Source organism: Hyperolius riggenbachi, chromosome 4 (assembly GCF_040937935.1).
Source record: "Hyperolius riggenbachi isolate aHypRig1 chromosome 4, aHypRig1.pri, whole genome shotgun sequence".
Taxonomy (NCBI): Eukaryota; Metazoa; Chordata; class Amphibia; order Anura; family Hyperoliidae; genus Hyperolius; species Hyperolius riggenbachi.
In genome coordinates, this window is record NC_090649.1 from 327,942,235 (window position 1) to 327,964,294 (window position 22,060).

The following is a 22,060-nucleotide window of genomic DNA, read 5'->3' on the forward strand; positions in this document are numbered from 1 at the left end:
CCATTCTATGTGCAGTCCACCCTTTCCAATGTGTAACATGCATGTACTGAAGCCCCACTCTTTCATGAACAGCTCCCTTGGGCATCAGCTTTCCTTCTTCTGTTGCTCCCCATTTTCAGCCTCCTCTTTCATATGTAGCAACCCTCTTTCATATCCAGGTTCCCCATTGGGTTTCACCCTCCCAAAGCCTGGGCCTTTGAGGCCTTTCCAGAAATCCAGCCCTGACTTTATCCTACTCTCCTGACAATAAATACATTTCACTGCGTTTGTTTCATGTGTCTGCTCATCTAAATAAAAACTGGAGCTTTTGTTACTGAATCCATGTAACTTATGAAGATTACTACAGAGCTTATTAGTTCTGACATGGTATCGCCAACAATAAATCTTTATACATGGCAGGTGTTTAGGTCCATTGTGATGCATAATCCATCTTCAGCATTTAACATTTCAAGTTAGGTTAATGCTCATAATAGGTCCAGTGTCATGAAATTGTGATGGCGCCATTTAACTGGATTAGGATTTTCTAAGACCTCAGCACCAGTATTGCAGTGTAGCTCAGTTCCCATACTGGTTACAATTTAGCGTTCAGCTCATTTGAAAGTCAAGCTTTGTTTACATTGAGGTTGGTGTAACTGCAGTCCATGGTGAGGATAACCTAGGATGATTTGTAACTTCATATTGGTTCTCTGTGATTTCTGCAGTTGCTCCGTGATCATATAATGGAGATCCTGAAGATGGTGAAGGTACTCCATGTGAAATAGATGGGTAATGGGCCGGAGAACCCCTCAAGTACTGTGATCCTAAGCTGTTAGGAATTGCTCCAGACTGAGACACTGGTGTAAGTGTGCTGTTGCTCACAGACCACAAATTTGGATATTGACTGCAAAACAAAATATATTACACAAATAAAATATAAACCTTTTAAGGTGGCATATAAATCAGAAGCATTATTATCTACCACTAACAGAACAATAATATAAAAGTGTATTTATTTAAAAAGTTCCTTGTATTTTACAGTGCTACTACACTTTAAAGTGAATTTTAAGTGAAAATAAACTTAAGAAAGTATGGTATTAGTAGTAGTATGGTTAAGAAATAGAACAATAGTGGCAAATAAAACAGTCTCATATTTTTATTTTAGCTTTATTTTTAACATTATTTCATACTGTCACAGTTCAGTTTAGAATCTACACTCTGCCTTTTAAGATGTAAAAGAAACAGAACTAATGATCCTTTGAACCTTCCTGCAGTAAAACCATATATTAAGCTGTCTCTGGCCTGTGACTCACTACCAGTGCTTTTCTACACATTTGTGATTTGAAAAGCTCTTGCTAATTTTATGCTATGTCTATGATCCCAAATCACAAGCACTCAGAAAAGTGCTGCTTGTGGAACCCAGGCCTCTTACTGTCACTTGGCTGTTTAAGCTCGTCAGAATATGGGACTGACTTCAACAAGCTGTTGACAAGTGAAGAGAAACTCTATTCAGTGGCGTAGCAAAGGGGATGCAGAGGTAGCAACCACGCCGGGGGCCCCTAGACCAGAGGGGCATCCTTAGGGCCCTCCTTCATCCATTTTATTAGCTTTTCATTGGTGCTATGCTGGCAATGAACACCTCTATATGTGGATTGAATAGTAGTAATCCTTAACTAACTGTTTCCTTACTCTGATTACACCTTGCTGAAACTGTCCTTGTCAGCGAAGCAGGTGGCTTCAGTGCAAGGCGCCAAAACTAGGTGCTGCCATAGCTGTAATGTTTTACTGCGTGGGGTGCATAAGGGTATTCAGGGTTCTGACATTACTCCTCCCTCCGAGTTGCTACAACTCGTAGGGGGAATAGTATTTAATGCAACCCTGAACCTAGCTCACCAGCGGCGTACTTATACGTACACTTAGGTAGGTTTTGGAGCTCTATATGTGCATGGGGCCCCATGTAAAACTCGCACTGGGGCCCCAAGCTCCTCAGCTACACTACTGGCTCTAATAACACAAGTTTTTTAACTCTTCCTTTATTGAAAAACATTAAATGTCTTCACTTAATTTCTAAATAGGGCTAGTACCATATATGTGTGTGTTTATGGTAAATGGAAAGAGAGCGTATCTACCTACTAATTAATGGAAGATCAGAAGCTGATGTTTCATCTTTATTGTTACACCCCACCTTTTAGATTGTAAATTCTATTTAGAGAGGTCCTCTTTTTTTCCTCTGCAAATATTTGTGCTTGCTATGTATCAAAGTCCCCACTCGTATTATTTATTACATTGCAATATTGGTGCTTAATGATTAAATAATAACAATAATGATGAAAAAAAAAATATTTCTGTGAATGTTCTTGCTTTTCTAGATCATAAAAGATTCAGAGTATAAGGTAGCAAAGGTGTCCATTAGAAGCTACTTAATTTTAATTTGGCGTAAGCAAAATAATAATTATATTTCACGGTTCATTTAACATAATTGCATACACATAATTACTTAATTTATTTTACTTCCTAGTAATCATTTACTATAGAAAGATTAGTCAGACAAGCAAAGTTGGATTACCTGGAGTTACTTGAAGTTCCAGAGCTGTGAGACATTGGAAGCATTCCTGTATGAGCTGGAATCTGGAGACTGGACCAGTTATCATGCGGCTGAAGCATAGGCAAGCAGGATGCTGAATTATCTGATATGTTTGCTAAGAGACCACACACACAAAAAAACAAAGAAACATTACTAAAAAATATTTTGATGCCCTAAGGTTTGTGTTAAATAGACATAGTGCTTCATTAGGAGGAGGAAGTTGTTCTTTTAAAACTACAGTTCTTTAAATGTACAATGAGAGTTTAAGTGGTCTCCTTAAAACAAAGTAGAACTCACATTTTCTTCACTTGATCTCATCTTTTGCCATGTTCTACATATCTAATTAACATTACTGTATTTTACTGATATAGTTTGCCATCTACCCTTGCTGGCTAGAGTTGGAGAATGTATTGTCTCTGTGTAATGGGGGCAGCCATCTTGATCTCTGCAAATTCTGAAAATGATGTTACCTGTTGTATTTGAGACACTTTTCCTGACCCCAAACAACGAATTTCTTCCTAAGGAAGAAAGATGACTGCCGGCTTAATTTGTAGACCCATAGTTTTCCAGGGCTAGGGATCAGTGGAGAGAATTTTTGGGCCTACATACTTCAATCAGATTTAGTGCAAAAGTTTCCAACCCTCACCTGAATCATCTCAGACTATAATGAGGATACTTATAGATAGTGAAATAGCAGTTATGTTATTGTAGCCTTGTGTATACACCCGCAGTGCTCTGCTGGATACAATGAAGACCTGTATAACCCAAGAGAGGATTGCATACTTTTGCCATATGAAAAACACTGATGTCATAAATCCAGACCTGGTCTGCCAGATCTTTCATATCTGCCAATTGTAACCAAACTGGGAGACTTAATACATTAAGCATATTATGGAAAAAAAAAAAAAACCTACCAAAGATAAAACTTGCATTTTTCTTTTTTAGTAGCACAACTTACTTGGAGAACTGTTTCTGTGAGAATATGGACTAGGGTATGGAGCTGCTCGGTGATTCCTCAGAGATGAATATCTATCGCAGCTATGAGGGGACGACAGGGAGAGTGGGGCTCCAAACTGAGAATGAGGACTAGCTGGTGAGCATAGCGATCCAGTGCCAGGGATCAGCCAGCTGCCTAATAACAGACAAACAAAATGTATTATTTTATATGTAAACACAAACAGTATTGAAAGACAGTGCTATATATCATATTCCTGTATGCTGTAAAAGTAAAGCATGAAGCAAAGGACCTAAGCAGAGATACAGGTCTTTTAAAGGGATACTGAAAAGTGACCTGAAAAAAAAGTGTTTCACTTACCTGGGGCTTCTACCAGCCCCCTGCAGCCGTCCTGTGCCCACGCAGCCACTCACCGATGCTCCGGTCCACCACCGGGGTTAGTTTTGTTTTCAACGACTCGAAGTCGGAGGGCCATTGCGCCTGCACAGCCCTTGCCACGTATATCCTTGCGCATGTTCCCATCCGCAATAGCGTCCTGCGCCAGTGCAGGACACTATTGCAGATGAGAATGCATGCAAGGATACGCATGGCCAGTGCTGCGCAGCAAAAACAAAACTACCGGACTGGAGCATCGGTGCGTGGCTGCGTGGGCACAGGATGACTGCAGGGAGCTGGTAGCAGCTGGTGTAACCATTTTTTTCAGGTCACTTAAGTGTCCCTTTAAAGAGGAACTCCAGTGAAAATAATGTAGTAAAAAAAGTGCTTCATTTTTACCATAATTATGTATAAATGATTTAGTCAGTGTTTGCTCATTGTAAAATCTTTCCTCTCCTCGATTTACATTTTGACATTTATTACATGGTGACATTTTTACTGTGGGCAGGTTATGTAGCTGCTGCTAGCTGTTTTGGCTGTTAGAGACAGCTGTAAGCAGCTATTTCCTGTCTGTGAACATTGTTACATTGTGGCAGTTTGCCCAGAGTACCGCGGTCCCAGAGCTTCTTGTGGGAGGAGTTTCAGCACAAAATCAGTCATACAGCGCCCCCTGATGGTCTGTTTGTGAAAAGCATTATATTTATCATGTAAAAGGGGGTATCAGCTACTGATTGGGATAAAGTTCAATTCTAGGTTGGAGTTTCTCTTTAAGACTACATTCAGAGCAGTTCATTAGAGTAGACTGTATAATTCTGGTAAGTGATCTAAGCTCCTTTTAAGTTATATTTAACTGTTGATTAAGCACTTCTTAAAATAACATGTGGACCTTGTTTCCTAAATACTAGGGCTATGCCTCTATGATCTAATCTAAAGCTACGTGCACTAGATCTTTATTGTTCAACATGACTGTTCGTCATCACTGTATGTACAGATGTCTCCCAACATTATCAGCCTTCCTTTTGGCAATTCACTATATTGGTAATTTCTCAGTCTACAGCTGTCACAGTTCCTATGGGAAAAAGCATCAGGACACATTCCTCCTGCTCATATCATATCCCTCCTCTATCCATAGGACAGAATGAGCTACTTGGCAGAGAGGTGAGTAGCACATTTATATGCTGATTGTGATAGACTTTCACCTGAAACAATCACAAAAGTGTGTTTCAGACAATATCTGGACAGCATTTGTACAAGGTTCATTTACCCAACTCACTACTGTCATTAGTACTGGGCAATTTTTAAATCTTTTTGTTTTGTAGCAGTTCCTGGATCATAGCTCTTACATTTTTTTCCTGGCATAACAACTATAGTATAAATGTTAAGGACAGACAGGGCTCTCTTTTAGTAAGATATATTTAACCCTATACTTTAAGCAAAATGAAATAAAAATGTAAACTCAGCAATTTTAAATAAATTTATTCTTTTCATTCTGACATGACAAAAATAAAAAATGCTTTCAAAAGAACAATTAAAGACAGAAGAAGAAGAAGAAGAAGAAGAAGAAGAAAGACAGAGCCCAAATTACGAGAAAAGTATGCAATTCAGCCACCAGCAATACCCTGAGTCCATGGCGGCCTGGAGGGGGAATAGTAATTAAGGCCGTCTGGACTTTTGCAGGAGTAGGGTGAACCTTTTTCGGCTTCACCCTGCACCTCAATTTCCCAGTGATGTTTTTGGATGTATGGATCATATAAACCCTTGCTTGGTTCGTAATGTGCTGTTCTCTTACCTGGAAATGGATGCACTTTTCTGCAACTTATAATGTTTGCCGGTTTTCCTTTGCTGTACAACCCCTAGCAATTTCATGGCCCCAGCACATTTCCAGACTGGTGCCCTCCCATGCCTTTCCCTGTACTCTCCCTACAATGAGATAATATAGAACGGCAATGCTGACAATCAGTATGGACTATTTATTCTGAATGTATTGCACCTGCTGACTCTCCCTCATCCAGCCTCTTGTCCAGTCAGGTTTCATAGTCATATCAGCAAATTAAAATGTATTAGGTATAATGAAATATGAGGTATGCAGAGGACTGAGGTATAATGGGCTATGGAGTGAGCTATAAATAGAAACAGGACATGGAATCATCATGCATGGAATGAACTGGGGTTCAGTTATGCCTGAGGTACAGAAAATACCACATACAGTACAGAGGACTGAGATATAATCAAGTACTGAGAAAAGAGAGCACTTAGAAGTGAGATATGATGCACTAGTTGCAGAAAGTTGTCGTATACTGAGTTACAGTACAGAAGGAACAATCTAAATTCAGGTGCGAAGCACAGAGATATACAGAGAAATTAAGGATCCTTTTAGCATGTAGAGATGACTGAGGTCTATTGTGGTAGAACTTTCAGAAAGTATTGTGGTAATGAGGCATGAGCTATAGAGAGGGATGATGTACAATATCAGAGAGGAATGAATAATGGGTAATGGCTAGAGAGAAATGAGATAGGTAATTATGATGCACACTCGCACCTGTAAATTTTGGTGCCCCATAGAGAATAATTACGTGGCACCAGCTGTGTAATTATGGCACAAAGGTCCTTAGTGGCAGTAGTGGTGGGATTTACCAGTGGACCAAATTAGTAGGGTCAATCAGCAGCACATGATGGGATTAGTAGTGTTAGACATTGGTAGGAGGGGTTAGTGTTAGGCAAAGGCAGGAGAGGGTTAATGTTAGGTTATGATATTACCAATATTCTACTATTGGATTAATCTGTGTAATGGATTGTGGAGATGCCGCCGCGCGGTCTGGCAGCGGGGCGGCTGTCTCCGCGTTCAGACCAGCGGTTTCTGCACAGCAGCATGCGTCTGGTTTGTCTGAGCCTTCTAGTGCACACAGATGGAGAGCTACGCTGGGAGGCAGGATCTTTATGCCAGTAGATGAGGGATCAGCTGATCAGGACGATCAGCTGATCCCAGCGCAGTGGGTGATTGGCTGAGTGGCGCTGGGCGGCGCTGAGGAGCACTGCACTATATATAGATCTTGCTGGTCAGTCTCAGGTTGTCTGCCGTTGCGAATACTTATGTGTGAGCACTCAGACCTCAGTCAGATCCCACAGTGTGTTAGAACCAGGTGGCCTTGGGAATTCACACTTAGCCAGATTACTGCTGTGTTATACTTTAGACCCGTTCTGGGGTGTTGTCACCAAGGACCTCACACCCAAGCTTAGGAATACTGTGTCATTGCTGTGGTATACTTTAGACCAGTTCCGGGGTGTTGTGGCCAAGGACCTCACACCCAAGCTTAGGAATACTGTGTCATTGCTGTGTTATACTTTAGACCAGTTCCGGGGTGTTGTGACCAAGGACCTCACACCCAAGCTTAGGATTACTGTGGCATTGCTGTGTTATACTTTAGACCAGTTCCGGGGTGTTGTGACCAAGGACCTCAAACCCAAGCTTAGGAATACTGTGTCATTGCTGTGTAATACTTTAGACTAGTTCCTGGGTGTCGAGACCAAGGACCTCACACCTCAGGCTAGGACTCTGTTCTATTTCTGTTATGACTATTTGTTCTGTCGACCTCTCTATTGCCTTCTGATTCGGTACCTCTGCATATCTGCCTACCTGTTGCCAGACCCTGCCTGTACCCGGTTACCGAATCAGTCTTCTGTCTCTGTACCTCATCTGCTCGTGTGTTGCCGACCTGGCCTGCCCGACCTTCCAGGCTGTCACTCACCCATTGAGTGCTCAGTCTAGCTGTACTAGCAGTGACACCATTCCACCAAGTGTCAGCTGCAACTAGGACTCCCACTCCTCAGAGAGTCCGGCCTGTTAGCAGCCATTGGTCTCTTCCCCTGGAGTCCCCTGGCTGCAGTACAGTCTAATTTCTGATTTCTAGTTGTCCCTGGTTGCCAGGTTCTCACTATCAAGGAGATAGTTTCTGCACTGTCCAGGGCCACCTGCCCCTCAGGTGGTTCTTGGCCGAGCTGCCTATATCTCCCGCTTCTCGGGAGATAGCCTACAGTTACACCAAACACTTACACTTTATTAGGTGTCCAGAGGTTAGTCATACTTGTATTATTGGTGATTCTGCAGATCATCCATAATCAAGTATACATCTGTATTGTTGATGATTCTGCAGATCATCAATAATCAGATTCTCTCTGTGTGCTGACACCGATCGTTACAATCTGTCAATAGTACATATTGCGCACAAAATAAAAAGGTGGCATTACCGTGCACCAAAATTTCCAATGGCTATTATTACATGTGCTCACAGAGAGAGATGAGGCAGAGAGAGTGAGAGAGGAAGTGTGTGTTTGTATGTGTGTGTGTTTCAGGTGTATGCTCACTTAAGGTGGCCAAACATGGTACAATAAAAACTTTCGATTATCCCGTTTATTCGATCTAAATGATCGAACCGAATGAAAGTTGAAAATATTTTTTTTTCTATCAAGAAATTCGAACGATTATCCTGTTTTTCGAGAAAAATCAGTTCGGACATTCTGGAAAAATATTTATATTCAATCTAACAGAATAATCGAACTAAATTATCTAATTGATTAGATAATGTAGTTCGATTATTCCGTTAGATCGAATATAAAGATTTTTCCAGCAAGTCCGATCAGATTTTTCTAGAAAAAACGGGATAATCGTTCGAATTTCTTGATCGAAAAAGAAAATATTTTCAACTTTCATTCGATTTGATCATTTAGATCGAACAAACGGGATAATCGAACGTTTTTATTGTACCATGTATGGCCACCATTAGTCAGATCTTTGGTTGCCAGCCGGCAGTGACACCAGCATTGCATGGAGTGTGAGAGGAAGAGTGTATTTGTGTGTTCCTGGTGTGAGCTGACTTAAGGTGGCCATACATGGTACAATTTTTCATTTTTTGTCGATTAGATAATTTAGTTCGATTATTACGTTAGATCAAATATAAAGATTTTTCCAGCATGTCCAATCAGAATAAAAAAAACAAAAAAAAATGGGATAATTGTTCGAATTTCTTGATTGAAAAAAAATATATTTTCTACTTTCATTCGATTCGATCATTTAGATCGAAAAAACGAAAAAATCAAACATTTTTATTGTATCGTGTATGTGCATCATTAGTCGGATCTGTGGTTGGCAGGTGGCAGTGGCACCAGCATTGCATGAAGTGAGCGAGGAAGAGTGTGTGTGTTGTTGTCTGGTGCTCTTGCTTACTGGAAAAAATTATTCATTTTTGTTTTGACGACCCCTCAAAATAAGGTCAGCCTACTTTTGGCCAAGTCCAAAGATGTGTAGATATGATTACCCAGACATGAAATGTGGCATAGACTGTAAATGTTAACTTTATGCTTATACTATTTTCATGATCTCAATGCAAAAAATGAAAATAAACTTACATTGTGAGAATCCTTGCTGGCTGTCAATTGCTTCATCCAGAAGATCTTTGTGATCATGTCTGTCAACACAAGAAAAAAAACAAATACACTTTCAGCATTCTTTCAATGTTTATAGTTAGACAGTGGACCTGTAGTTGGGCCCACATATTACCTTATCTTCCAACAGAATGCCAGTGTCCTCACTTATATTTGGAGTCGTTAAAGGGAACATGAAACAAATGGCATATGGTGGCTACCATATTTTTTTCCTTTTAAACAATACCAGCCTGCCTGGCAGTCATGATGCTCTCTTTGGCTGCAATAGTGTCTGAATAGCACACGTGGAATTACCATGCAGCTAATTGGGTCAGAGTTGGGTCAGAGCATTTGATCGACATGCTGGTTCAGGGTCTATGGCTTAAAATATGGAAAGCACAGCATCGACAAGACAGCCAGGCAATCTGCATTGTTTAAAAGGAAATAAATATGTCAGCCTCCCTATTTCGCGCACATCAGTTTTGCTTTAAATGCTCAGTGACAAAATACATATGGCCTGACATATTAGTGCCACAGTGTGCAGCGTTATTCCAGTCCTTGGGGTAGAAGTTTCCTTCACAGAGTCACTGAATAAAACAAGCTGCATGCCTGCCTGTAACTGCAATTCACTACAGAGCTTTTACCTCAGGCAATAAATGCAGTGATTGACAACTAATAACTGGACATTCTGTACTATAAATACAGATTTTGTCATGCTAAATATTTGTATAACATCAGTTCAAACACCCAAAAATAAATTAATGTATTTCTAACATAATGAGGGGTAAGTGTGTATGGCATCATAATTACAGGAGTATTTCAGCAGAACCCTTAGCCATTTGCAGCCAGTGAGTGAAGCTAAGTCAATAAACCACATGGAGGCTGCAATGTTTTATCTTTCATATGATCAAGCCAAATCCCCCTGCCATGTCATCCTTGCAGGTGTATTCATATAAGCAGGGCTGTTTGCTAAAGCTAAAAGAACTTGTAAAATCTCCTCAGTTACATGTGAAAGTAATTATCTGAAAATGCAACTAATATCCAAATTCAGGTTCAACAGATGCTAAGCATCTCATACTGATGCTCACAAAGCTTGGCAGACATAATGGCAGGCTGTATTCCATGCACATGTTAAATTTTCGTTTGCGATATCTAATATTGTTGTTACTTAACTCAATATAAAGTAATCAGCTGCACAGAGCAGGAAGCATTGCAGCTCTGGACTAATCAGCTGTAGGAATCAGAGAAATGGCACATCCAGAAGGGGCTTTTCTGTTGCCAGTACTGTGGAATGACTGTCTCTACTCATACATTAAATAAGAAAAATGTTTTCCACAATATTTGTAGTATATACAGTAGATCTGACCTGACCTTGCTTTTTATCAAGAAATGTATAATTCCACTTAAACAAATTGCATTAACAAATGTATCAAAAAAACAAAATTGAAAAAAATGAATTTGCAATATTTTTGAGGTAGACTTAAATTTACGTCAAAAAGTAAGGGAATATGGCATTTATAATTCATTTAGGACTAATCTAATGGCCCTGTACCAGTAATTATCAAATATATTACTAGCAGGCATAAAGAAGGAAGAACATACTATAAATATGCTTTTGTCAGATGACCAGTGTGTCGGATCCACTAACCTATAGCATCAGAGCTTAACAGCCCTATTTACTTGATTATTTCTGCCAAACAAGCCTTTCCATTCCAGGCATTCCTCACAACATCTGCTTTCCACTATACATTTAAAAGTATTGTATTTGTGGGATACCTTTATTGGCATTACAATTGCCCCTCCGTGACCATTCAGTTAAACCAAACAGACTAAATGTGCAGTCAGGTGCTTGAAACTCTGCACACAGTCATGTCACAAGCTTTGTCTCTACAGCTGTTCAGAAACATAGGAGAAGCACTTCACGAAACGGTCACGTCAGGAAACAATGATTTTATATATATATATATATATATATATATATATATATATATATATATATATATATATACACATACATTACTGTTGCCATTTCTTATGCTGTAAATACTGTAATCAAGATTCTGTTGAAACTGAGATCCATAGATCAACCAGGGTTTGCCCAGTCACTCTGCTAACTCCCTCACCACCTCTCTTGTGTGATGACTCATGCTGTCTGCTCTCTATATGCTGTCCCTTGCCCTTCTCAGACTAATGCATCAGAGGCAGGGGCATACCTAGACATCCCCGGGCCCCCTTGCAAAAAAAAAAATCTGCCCCCCCCAGGGCCCGCTCAGGGGCTATTGGGGGGCAGGAGGGGTCGCAGCATAAGAGGAGAGTGTGGCGGATCGGTGGGGAGGGGGGAAATTCCCCCCCCTTCCTCACCTCGGGCTCTCCTCTCAGCGCTCCCCCTCCTGCAATCATTGGTGGTGGCGGCGGCAGGCCGAGTACATTATCTCTTTCTCGCCGGAGGTCTTCCGTTCTCTAAGAGCAACTTCCTGTTTACACAGGAAGTTGCTCTTAGAGATCGGAAGACCTCCAGCGAGAAGGAGGTAATGTGTTCAGCTTCAGCCTGCCGCCGCCGCCGCTACTGCCTGCTGCCACCAATGATTGCAGGAGGGGGAACACTGAGGGGAGGGCCCGAGGTGAGAGAGGGGGGGATGTCCCCCCTCCCCACCGATCTTCCACACTCTCCTCTTATGCTGCGACCCCTCCTGCCCCTCAAAAGGTCCCTGAGCGCCCCCCCCCCCCCCCGCGACGGCAGGGGTCGCATCCCCTATTGTTACGCCAGTGATCAGAGGAGCAAAGAAGGTAAATTATACAGATTCACACACACAATGGCTGTCATCCAAAGGGATTGGGACTTTTACTGCAGTTGAGCTGACCCGTGCAAATAATAAAAAATGAGTCATTTCTGTCATCTCACCTCTTCACTGCATTTCAGGGGAAAAAATGTTTTGCGTGTGTAAATGTAATATAACAGTCTTAATGTATATCACTAGAGGGGTCTACAAACCCTCTCAAGTATTATAATTTGTGTACCTTAATGAAATCACTGCAATTTGATGAGTTACAGCAGTCCCACTCTGTTGATACCCTCTAGTTTTCACGATTTAACTCTTAGCAGTATATTGTCAAAAGCGGGGACTTGGAGGACATACCAACATCTATTTTTACAACCAAATTAAATCAAAGATACTGATTGATTGGTGCTTCTGAGCACATGTTTGTCAATGGTGCTGTCACAGTTTCCAATCAGAGGTTTAATTACTGCTCAAATCCTACCCACTTTGCCTACAAAGATACCAACTGGTGCAAAATGGTGTTGTAAATAGGGCAGCATTAGGGGGTTTGGGTGAATACTGGATTGGGCACCTAACCCCAAATGGCATATTCACCAATCTGCAAATAATGGCAAAATGATTGCAGTTTTTGTGAAAATTGTTTTAACAATGTTCACTGAAATGGCCCTTCATACCTTACTGCAATATTTAGTATAATGCTACCATTTATGGAATATTCCTTTTAATGCCAAAGAGGTTATATGCATTTTAAAGACCTATAACTATCCCTGAAAACTATTTTCTATGTGCTAAGAGAGTATCATATTTTCAACATGGAAGTGCCACATTTTGGTGGGTTCCTGTTCCATTAGAGATATAGTGGCCTATTCATGTGTGGGGGCCAAATATGATCAATTTGATTAAATCTGCTGGAAATGCAGACATACATATTGTCACATTTAAGCTGGCAATACACGTTTCAATATAGGCAGCCAGTGTTTGTCCCACCTAATAAAACAAAGAAATCCTGGTTTCTGGCTGTCACGTTGTTTGTTTTTTGTTTCTTTGCATGTTTTTTTATCTGTTTTTACTTTAGTTGTGTCTGAGTCGCCGAGTGTAGTCAGATCTGAGTCAGGTCAACTGAATTGCACAATTGTTCTGATTTAGCAACTCAGACTTTCTTAGACGCAGATAGTCAACACAGACAGGCAAGCAGTATTTCTTTTTTTTCAAAGGGAACAAAAATGCCATACTCCAGATTTATGTCTCGCTTGCTAGAGGTTTCATTTAAAAGGAATTTACACTTTGGTTGATAAAAAAGCAACCCTCTCAGTTCTGTGTATTTCAAATTTTTTGACAAAATGTATTTAAGATGATTTTTTTTTACCTTAACTTATGAGTACAGATAAATACATCCACAGCACAGCCTTGCTGAAAGTATATGAAAATATATAATGTGTGTGTTAGTTTGTTAATTACTGCACGTGATTACTGCAGAATTGCAATGCTTCCTGCTTGGTGCAGCTCCTTATGCATGCAGGATGAGGAAATAAATTGGGACATTAAATAACAAAATAACTTGTCCAACACTGATATATGTTATAGTATTTTTTTAATTAAAAGGGAGATTTTTAAGATGGGGTGGACCAATTATTAAAGAAGTTGTACATCAATCTGTCCAATCCAGAAGCCAGTGGCATTGTTTTGAACTCAGATTCAGATTTTGAGAAACCCTCAAAAGTTAGGTACCAGATGTTATTGCTAAAGCATCCCTGTAGTGACACTGTAGGTATATGGAAGCTGACATATGTATTTTCTTTTACACAATGAAAATTGACTTTTTTTTCTGCTAATCCCCTGCCTGTGATACTTTTTAGCCATAGACCATGAGAAGCATGCTGATCTGGTGCTCTGACTGAAGTCTGACTGGATTAGCAGCATGCTTGTTTCAGGTGTGTGATTCAGACACTACTGCAGCCAAAGAGTTCAGCAGGACTGCCAGGCAGTATGGTATTATGTAAAAGGAGATACATATGGCTGCCAGCATATGCTTCTTACTTCAAGTTCCCTTTAAGAAACGTTGAGTATATGGCATTACTCGCTCTGATCAGTAGGTTGCACAACTGAAAATGGTCAGAAGCAGCAAGGGAAATGTCAAGTACACACCGGTTTTATTGAATCTCATTGAATCTTGGCATCTGTCTGTCCTTACATATAGTCTCATAATGATTTTTGAACCATATAAAAAAAATTCCTAGACATGAAGAAAAAGTTCTACTAACAATATTTCTTACTCAGCCAGTCAAACCCAGTGGCAGCTGATTAATTGGCACCCTGATGGTTGTTTAATCAGCAGCTAGAGGTCTTAATTGGCCAGAGTTCATCGCTGATTTGGATTAATGGAAATTTGCACATTAGGAGAATGTATTGCGCATCTTTAATTCTTACCTTTCTTTGGCATCAAGAAATGCCTTTGCAAATGGATTGTGCTTGATTTTTAGAGCTGTAATCTAGAAAGCAGAAAACAAAAGTACATTACTTTATGAAAACAGGGCTCATAGTAATTAGATGAGCTGGTGCATCCATTTTATTGTCACATTGCTGTCACAAAATGAAAACTCAATTTCGCTACTAAAAAGACAAAAAGACAAAGACAAACACTTATGTCGCGCTTTTCTCCTGACTCAAAGCGCCAGAGCTGCAGCCTCTAGGACGCGCTCTATAGGCAGTAGCAGTGTTAGGGAGACTTGCCTAAGGTCTCCTACTGAATATGCGCTGGCTTACTGAACAGGCAGAGCCGAGATTCAAACCCTGGTCTCCTGTGTCAGAGGCAGAGCCCTACTACTTTGCTTTGCTTCTGCCAGTAAACGGCATCATCAGGGGCGCACAAATTTACCACACGCCCTTTTCACATGTTAAGGTCTCTCTCCAATTTTAGACAAATAATATCACAAATACAAAAAGGATTACAGATCAAAATTTGCCTCCAATTTCATGTACACATTTTCAAGCAAAAATGTATTTTTTAGTCGTCACTACATGTAAACATTCATTTCCCAAATCATTGAAGCCTACTTTTATCCAAAATGTAGTTTTTGATTAAAGCGGATCCAAAATGAAAAACTAACTATAAGAAGTAACTTGTCTATATATCTTATCTAAAGTTTAGATAGTTTACACAGCAAATCTAGCTGCAAACAGCTTCAATAGAATATTATTATTTCTTCCTGTGATACGACTGCAGCCATGTTGTTTGTAAACATTACACACAGCCAAGCTTATCTACATCTTCAGCACTCAGCCTGTGAAAAAAAACGAATTCCCCCTCCTCCTCCCTCCTACCCTCTCACTCTGAAATCTCTGGCTAGTAATACCTCCCCCTCCTTCTGCCCAGACTGAGCTCCCATGAGCCCTTGCTACTGTCTGAAAATGCCTTGGCTCTCTGAAAACCTGTGGGCGAGGCTTGTTTAGTTTATAGGGAATTAGAGTATTAAAACAAAAACAAAAAAGTATTTGGCTTGAGGAATGCCCTATAAACAATAGGAAAGGAACACAGGTATGCAATGAGTAAAAGTTCATCTCAGATCCACTTTAAGGGCTGGTTCAGACGGACGCTTGCAGAGCGTTTACAGCCAGCGTTCAGGGCTTGGTGTTAAACGCTCCCATTCAAGTGAATGGGAGCGTTTGTACCAAGCTTTCAAGCGCGTTTACACAAACGCGGCGTTTGGGTCCCGATTTTCCCTGGCGTTCAAGGAGCCCCTGGAAGCTACATGTAGCTTCCAGGGGAGGTTAACCGCGACGGCTAATGTCCCCCTAGGGGGAAGAAAAAACGCGACCGCATCCAAACGCACACGAACGCTGCTGAACGCGACGCCAGCAAACGCAACGCCTCCAAACGTCCGTCTGAACCAGCCCTAATGCATAGAACCTCTATTAGGTGCCTGTTGCTGTTGGATACATTTTATCAGCATTCGGAAGTGCTGTGATAGGAGGAGGGGTCTCCCAACTGACTATTACTTTTGTTATCTGTAAACTCAAAAGATGTATTAATTGGCACAACAATGATGAGGCTTAGCACAAGAAAGAAGGCTAAGAGGTGAAGCTAGTAGTGCATCCCTCGAATGCTAATATATTCTAAAGGATCAAAGTCAGGTTTTGGGATTGGGTAGCAGCAGACAGTGCAATAACTCAGCAATCTGAGAATCAAACCGGTATCCTGAAAACAAATAGCTAGATGTCAGCCTGGCCACAGGGAAAGCAGCACTACTTTATCTGTTTGGCAAGAGATACATAAAGGCAGAGCTGTTGCTGAAGTCCACTTACCTCTTCATTCTGGTAGGCTGTCACAGCTATGAACTGAGTTTCGGGAAAGGAATGGCTTGTAATCATTCGCTGAGGCCCTCCAACTCTTACTATGTGAATCCTGGGTTCATATTTGTGGAGTGAATTTAGCATAATCTGTAAGGAAAGGTAAATTTCACATGGTGTTTCAAGTAACAAAAGAAAATAACAAAAATTAAACTTTAAAATACATGTGTAACCATAGATATAAGAAGTACATTTGTCCCATAGTAAAATGCACTGTAAATGACCTTTTTCCCATGTGGCTGTCTCTTAAAATAGGTACAGTAGATCAATCTCAGATCTCTGAAACTTGCTGACAAGTTTTGGACTAGTCCATCTCCTCATGTGGGATTCTTGAGTTTTTTGGTTTTTTTTTGAAAAATACTCCCTGGAGAGCAGTAGGACAGTTCAGCTGCCAGATTATGGGGCATACAAATAGGCAAGCTTGAGGTTGTTCTGTACACACACTAGATTCTTGGCCGAGATGGACCTTATTGGAAGCCTCAGCTGAGTGTCATCTAGTGTATGTAGCTAGTTTTAGTAAGGAGAGATAATTCATACATTTAGGATTAAATTATTAGAAATAATTCATACATTTAGGATTATTTGGATAACGCTAGAATAAATCCTTGTACACACACAATCACTGTCACCTGCAGGAATTGGGACTTGGGGCTGAGTGCTGTACAGGCACGTCACTAGCCTAGAGATGCATCTGTTCCTATGGTGGGGGAAGAGGGATGACGTAGTGCACCACGGAACAGCTTCTGGCAAGTAGGGTGAGGAGGACAATGTGCTCATCTTTTGGTTATATGACATGGGAGGGAGGCAGGGCTCCTGTGCACACGCTACATTTTTAGCCGTTAATGGTGGCTGGTGCGCCTGTGTCATTTAATGTATGCAGCTTAAATCAGAGATAAGAGATAATTTATTACATAGTTTTGTGTTTGAACCGTATTATTTAATTCAATTAGGATTTTGTGAAATGAAATGTAGCATAAACCATTACAAAAAAAAAACAAAAAAAGGAATTGTTTTCAACCTGTGCAGTGTTTAGGAATAAAGCATGTGTTTCGTATTACCTGGCCTCCACCATTCATTTTATTGGTGAGTTTGACTTTGCTGAAAGAGACAGCATCTTTCATCCAGTGTGCTCCGAAGTTGGGAGAGTCGGGGTGAATGTAAACACAGCTGGGAGCCTGAGGTTCAGGTTTGCCCCCTGGAACCCATTCTCCATTCACATACTTCCATCTATGAGCATCTGCTGCTGCAAAGTCTAGCAGAAAGGTATACATAGCATTTGGGTCCAGGCCAGAGATGTTTACTTTCAACACAGGAAACATCCGTCTGAAAATAAAGGACAATTATGGTAAATAAAAGAAAAAGCCATAATATTGTGGAAATTGGGATATAGTAAATAGGACATTACATGCTTCTAATGAATACAGAAATACCATCTCACATCACATAATGGGCCCGATCAAATTAGCTTTTTCTCCTAAATTTTCTCCTAGGAGATTTTCACCTTGTGTTTAAAATGACTTTTCAGCACTCTTTAATTGAAAAAGTAACAAAAAGTAGGTTAAAAAAAAGTACTACCGAAATGATTTCCTTGTTTGCTGACTTGAAAATATTACCTAGGAGAAAACTTCTGAGAAATTAATCTAGGCCCCATATTTGGGAGTCAGGTAATAGTGGATTGTACTGAAATGTGATTGGCTAGCAGGTATGAGCAAATTTTTTCTCTCTGCAACACAATTCTCTAAAGTCTCAAGGTACAGTAGTCAACATACACTAGAAACTTACACTGCCTGTATCACACCACTTTATAAAGTGAGGTTACTTTCACAGCGGGAGGCCGAGAGATGACTTTTATCAACAGACAAATAAAGTGATTTAAAAGGTGGTGTTAGAAAGGAAATGAACTATCCTCCCCATTTTTCCCTTTGAATTCAGGGCCTTCTTTTGTCTTTAATTTGAGGTCAAACAGCTCATGTGCCATGAATCAACTTTAATTACTTTGCTACTGAAGCAATGTAATGTATCTAAATACTGGCTTCTTAACGTACCTTATAAAGTTTTCACTCATATATAGTATACTATACACATGCTTTCATATTGTCCTTACTTGGCTGCTCAAGGCATCCACGGATTTTATTTTTATTTGGCTACCTGATGTACTTATTGAACTGCTTTTTCTGTGCAGTGTTGAATTGTAAAGTTTGCAGAAATATGTCCAAATTTCACAAGTAAACTCATCGAAGGCATTTTCAATGCAATACTTTTTTCCTGCATGTTGTACCTATTCCTGTGCTGTTAGAATATGCTTTTGAGTTGAATCGATCTGCATGACATCTACGTTTTTGTAATATACAGCCATGCATCATATAGTAGCTCTTTATAAAGAAGACGAGGATGCCAATAGCATAGCATATCTAATGGAACATGCTGCCAATGTACAGAAAACCCATGTAAATATAAAGTTGCACGTTACATTTTATGAAATCGGTAAACTACTAAGTGCTATAAAGCAAACTACAAATACTCAAATATTCTTATGAGTCTAACAGGTCATAAATAAGAAACCTTTCATTGAGCTATGAATTGAATTAGAATGTCAGCATCCACTTAAAATCTTTCCAAAGCTTATAGAATAATACAGAATAGTATGATGAATATTTTGTACAAAACATACTTTTAGTAAACAAAGAATATATATTAAATTATTATTGTACGTGTTGTCTAACAAATGTATATGTATAACTTAACTTAAAAGCATCCTTCGGTAAGCATTACATTTCACTTTCTAGTACAGTTGCACAGATTTTACACAACTAAAAGATACTCCACTGGATTCTTTTGACTACTAATATAATGGCAACCTTAATGATTAATGACAACCTTATGTCTACATTTTACGTCTGTCAATCTATTGTCTGCCTTCAATATCTAGATATAGTTTTGTTTCATTATTACTTGACATTTACAGTAAATAATTATGTTTTATATATAACGTGAACAGAAACACATTCCACAATAGTTTAAAGTCTATTTATAATGCATGTTATTCCTGGTACACACCATGCAATTTCCTGTCAGATAGACAGGTCGAAATGATAATTTCTGACAGGTCTGATCTGATTTCCGATTGCTTTTCTGATTGTTTATCTGATCACTTGTATAAAAAAAAGAAATATCGGAAATCTGATTAGACCAGTCAGAAATTATCAATTTGATGCGTCGCTCTGACAGGAAATTGCATGGTATGTATCAGGCTTTATGAAAGCAAACACATCTGACAGTACACAACTGGGTTGTATATGTTGTATGCTAGCAACTAATTGATTAAAACTATTTTTTTACCTTAAGAAAATTCAACCTTGTTTAGCAGGTAAAACAATGCAGTAGTCAATTTACCTTAAAATTGGACCAACTTTAGTAAGTAAGCAGCAGTGGAAAACCAATTGATACTAATATCTTTTTTGGAAACCACTGCAGAACATTTTCAAAAAGTTGCATAGAGGCTACATGGAAATGCTGACAGCGGATCAAGCATCTAATGGGTGATTGTGGCAAGGTGGTAAGTGATCAGTATTGGGTAAACATTGATCAGTTATTACATCTACCAAATATATGTCCAGATTAGAAATGATCTAATAAGAGATGACTATAAGTACTAGAAGCAAAAAAGTCTCCTTGTATGCTCAATACACAATAATAATAATAATAATAAAAACTCGCATTGACTCAGAGAGGGAAATTAACTGAACCAATCAGAGCCTAATGCTGACTTTCTCCCCAGGATCACAATAAAATGGAAAGATGGACTGAAACACTACACTTTGAAAAATATAATTTTGCTCTACAACACTGTCGCCTAGCTTAGCTAAATGTCTGAGTAGCTGATACAAACATGGCTATTAATATTACAAACAACAAACAAATTAAGTCCAGCTTCGGAATGTCACTCACATTAAATTACACCAACATTGCAAAAATATTATTTAAAAACATCTTTACATTTGCTGTTGTTTTAAATAATGATACTATACTAAATCCTTAACAATAGCTGGATAGCATCAACATTGTTAAGAACATGGTATAATATAATTTGACTACCAGATCTCTAGGCAACACCAATGAATGAACAATGAAGCAGGGCATTGTTTTTGTGCAGCTTTGCACTGCTCAATGCTGTGTAGCGCTATGGGCCTTCAATGTACCGCTGCTCCTCACCTGTCCCTGAGTTATCAAGATCTTCTGTCCAGTCCAAGTCATCATTTTGATAATTTTTCTTCAAAAAACAATTTCATGTATGATCAAGGTGACACGCTGTGCTATACATTCCTGACAGATTTGATGAGAGTGATCAAATCTACCATAATCCAGCAGGAAAATCAATGGGTGTATGGCTTGCTTTATTCTGTTTCAGCCGCATATAAACTGTGGCAGTGGCTGAAGCAGAGTTAGCACTGTTAAATTGATTGCTAACTAGGGTTGCTCTTATACTATATAGATGTGTGTCGCCAGCACTAAATGAATGGCCATTTCTTGATATCCCAAAAACTCCTGAAGACAGTGATTATACTCAACAAGAAAACAAAAATATTTCTGTAGGTCAAAAAATATGTTAGCTTATTTTCTCACTTTTAATTGAGTCTTGGGGACACACTGGGCCCAATTCAATCCACTTTTTCTCTTAGGTGATATTTTTACATCTTATCAAAATTGCCTTTTAGGCCACCAGCAAGCAAGAAAATACTTAGAATAATTTTGACAGTACTTTTTCACCTACTTTTGGGTATCTTTGGTACCTTTTGAATTGCTGTGCTGAAAAGTTATTTTAAACAGAAGATGAAAAATTATCTCCAAGAGAAAACTTGGGAGAAAACGTGAATTGAATAAGGGCCATTTGTTTTTAAATTAATTAAATAATAGAAACATAAAAAAAACATAAAATACTATAAATATTTTTATTAATCATTAAATTTAGACTATAGTTAATTGTACCTGCTAGAGTAACTAAGAAGCCAGGAGGCAATAGTATCTCCTATACTCTCAAACATTAAGATTTCAGAATAGAATTTTGAACATAGTCCTACCTTCCATTCTTGGTGACAATCATCTCATTGGTAAGCTCCTTGAATCTCAACCATAGCTCTTGGTCCTCCAAAGAAACTTTGAGTTCTCTTTCTGTTGGATCTCCTTTCTCACTGCCAGCTTGAAGCTCATTTTCCACAGCACTAAGAAGATGATCAACTCGGTACTGCAAGTTCTTTCCACAGCTTTCTGTTACACTTAAACTCATCCCACAAGTATTGCTTCCTTAGCACCAGTGAAATAACTTCAACAGCTCCAGTTGTAAAAAAACTGGTTGGCAGAATTCTGTCAAATGTGTGTGATCAGTGGATAATGGTTTTAGAGATAAAACATCCAGAGACAGGGACTTTAGCAGCTGCAGTTTAACTAATCAAGATAGGTTTGCTTTACTTTCCATTAAATAGGCAGGGCTAAGGGGCAATGACATCACTAGCAGGTTAGGAAGTTGGGGGATTGGCCAAGGTTCTCTTTGATGTTTGTCTGCAGAACTTGTGATTGGCCTGCCCTGGACACTGAGACAAGCTTCTGAAGTTAATTGCAAGTCAGAGG

General features: G+C 39.5%; 1 protein-coding gene across 1 annotated transcript; it reads right to left on the reverse strand.

The window, feature by feature from the left end:
• Positions 1 to 612: 612 nt before the first annotated feature.
• LOC137570814 (T-box transcription factor T-like) lies at positions 613 to 21,719 on the reverse strand. The gene is made up of 8 exons (XM_068279522.1): positions 21,514 to 21,719; positions 17,494 to 17,758; positions 16,391 to 16,525; positions 14,516 to 14,577; positions 9,294 to 9,352; positions 3,519 to 3,692; positions 2,543 to 2,675; positions 613 to 880 (listed from the first exon to the last, which is right to left on the reverse strand). The coding sequence occupies exons 1-8, from the start codon at positions 21,717 to 21,719 to the stop codon at positions 613 to 615; spliced, it is 1,302 nt and encodes a 433-aa protein (XP_068135623.1).
• Positions 21,720 to 22,060: the final 341 nt, after the last annotated feature.

Bases quoted from the DNA above. Each gene is read 5' to 3' on its own strand.
- LOC137570814 (XM_068279522.1), bottom strand. From the start codon at position 21,719: ATGAGTTTAAGTGTAACAGAAAGCTGTGGAAAGAACTTGCAGTACCGA. The intron at 9,353-14,515 runs GTAAGAATTAAA...TTGTGTTGACAG, and splicing joins TTTCTTGATGCCAAAGAAAG to ACATGATCACAAAGATCTTC. The intron at 3,693-9,293 runs GTAAGTTTATTT...GTCTGTTATTAG, and splicing joins CCAGCAAGGATTCTCACAAT to GCAGCTGGCTGATCCCTGGC.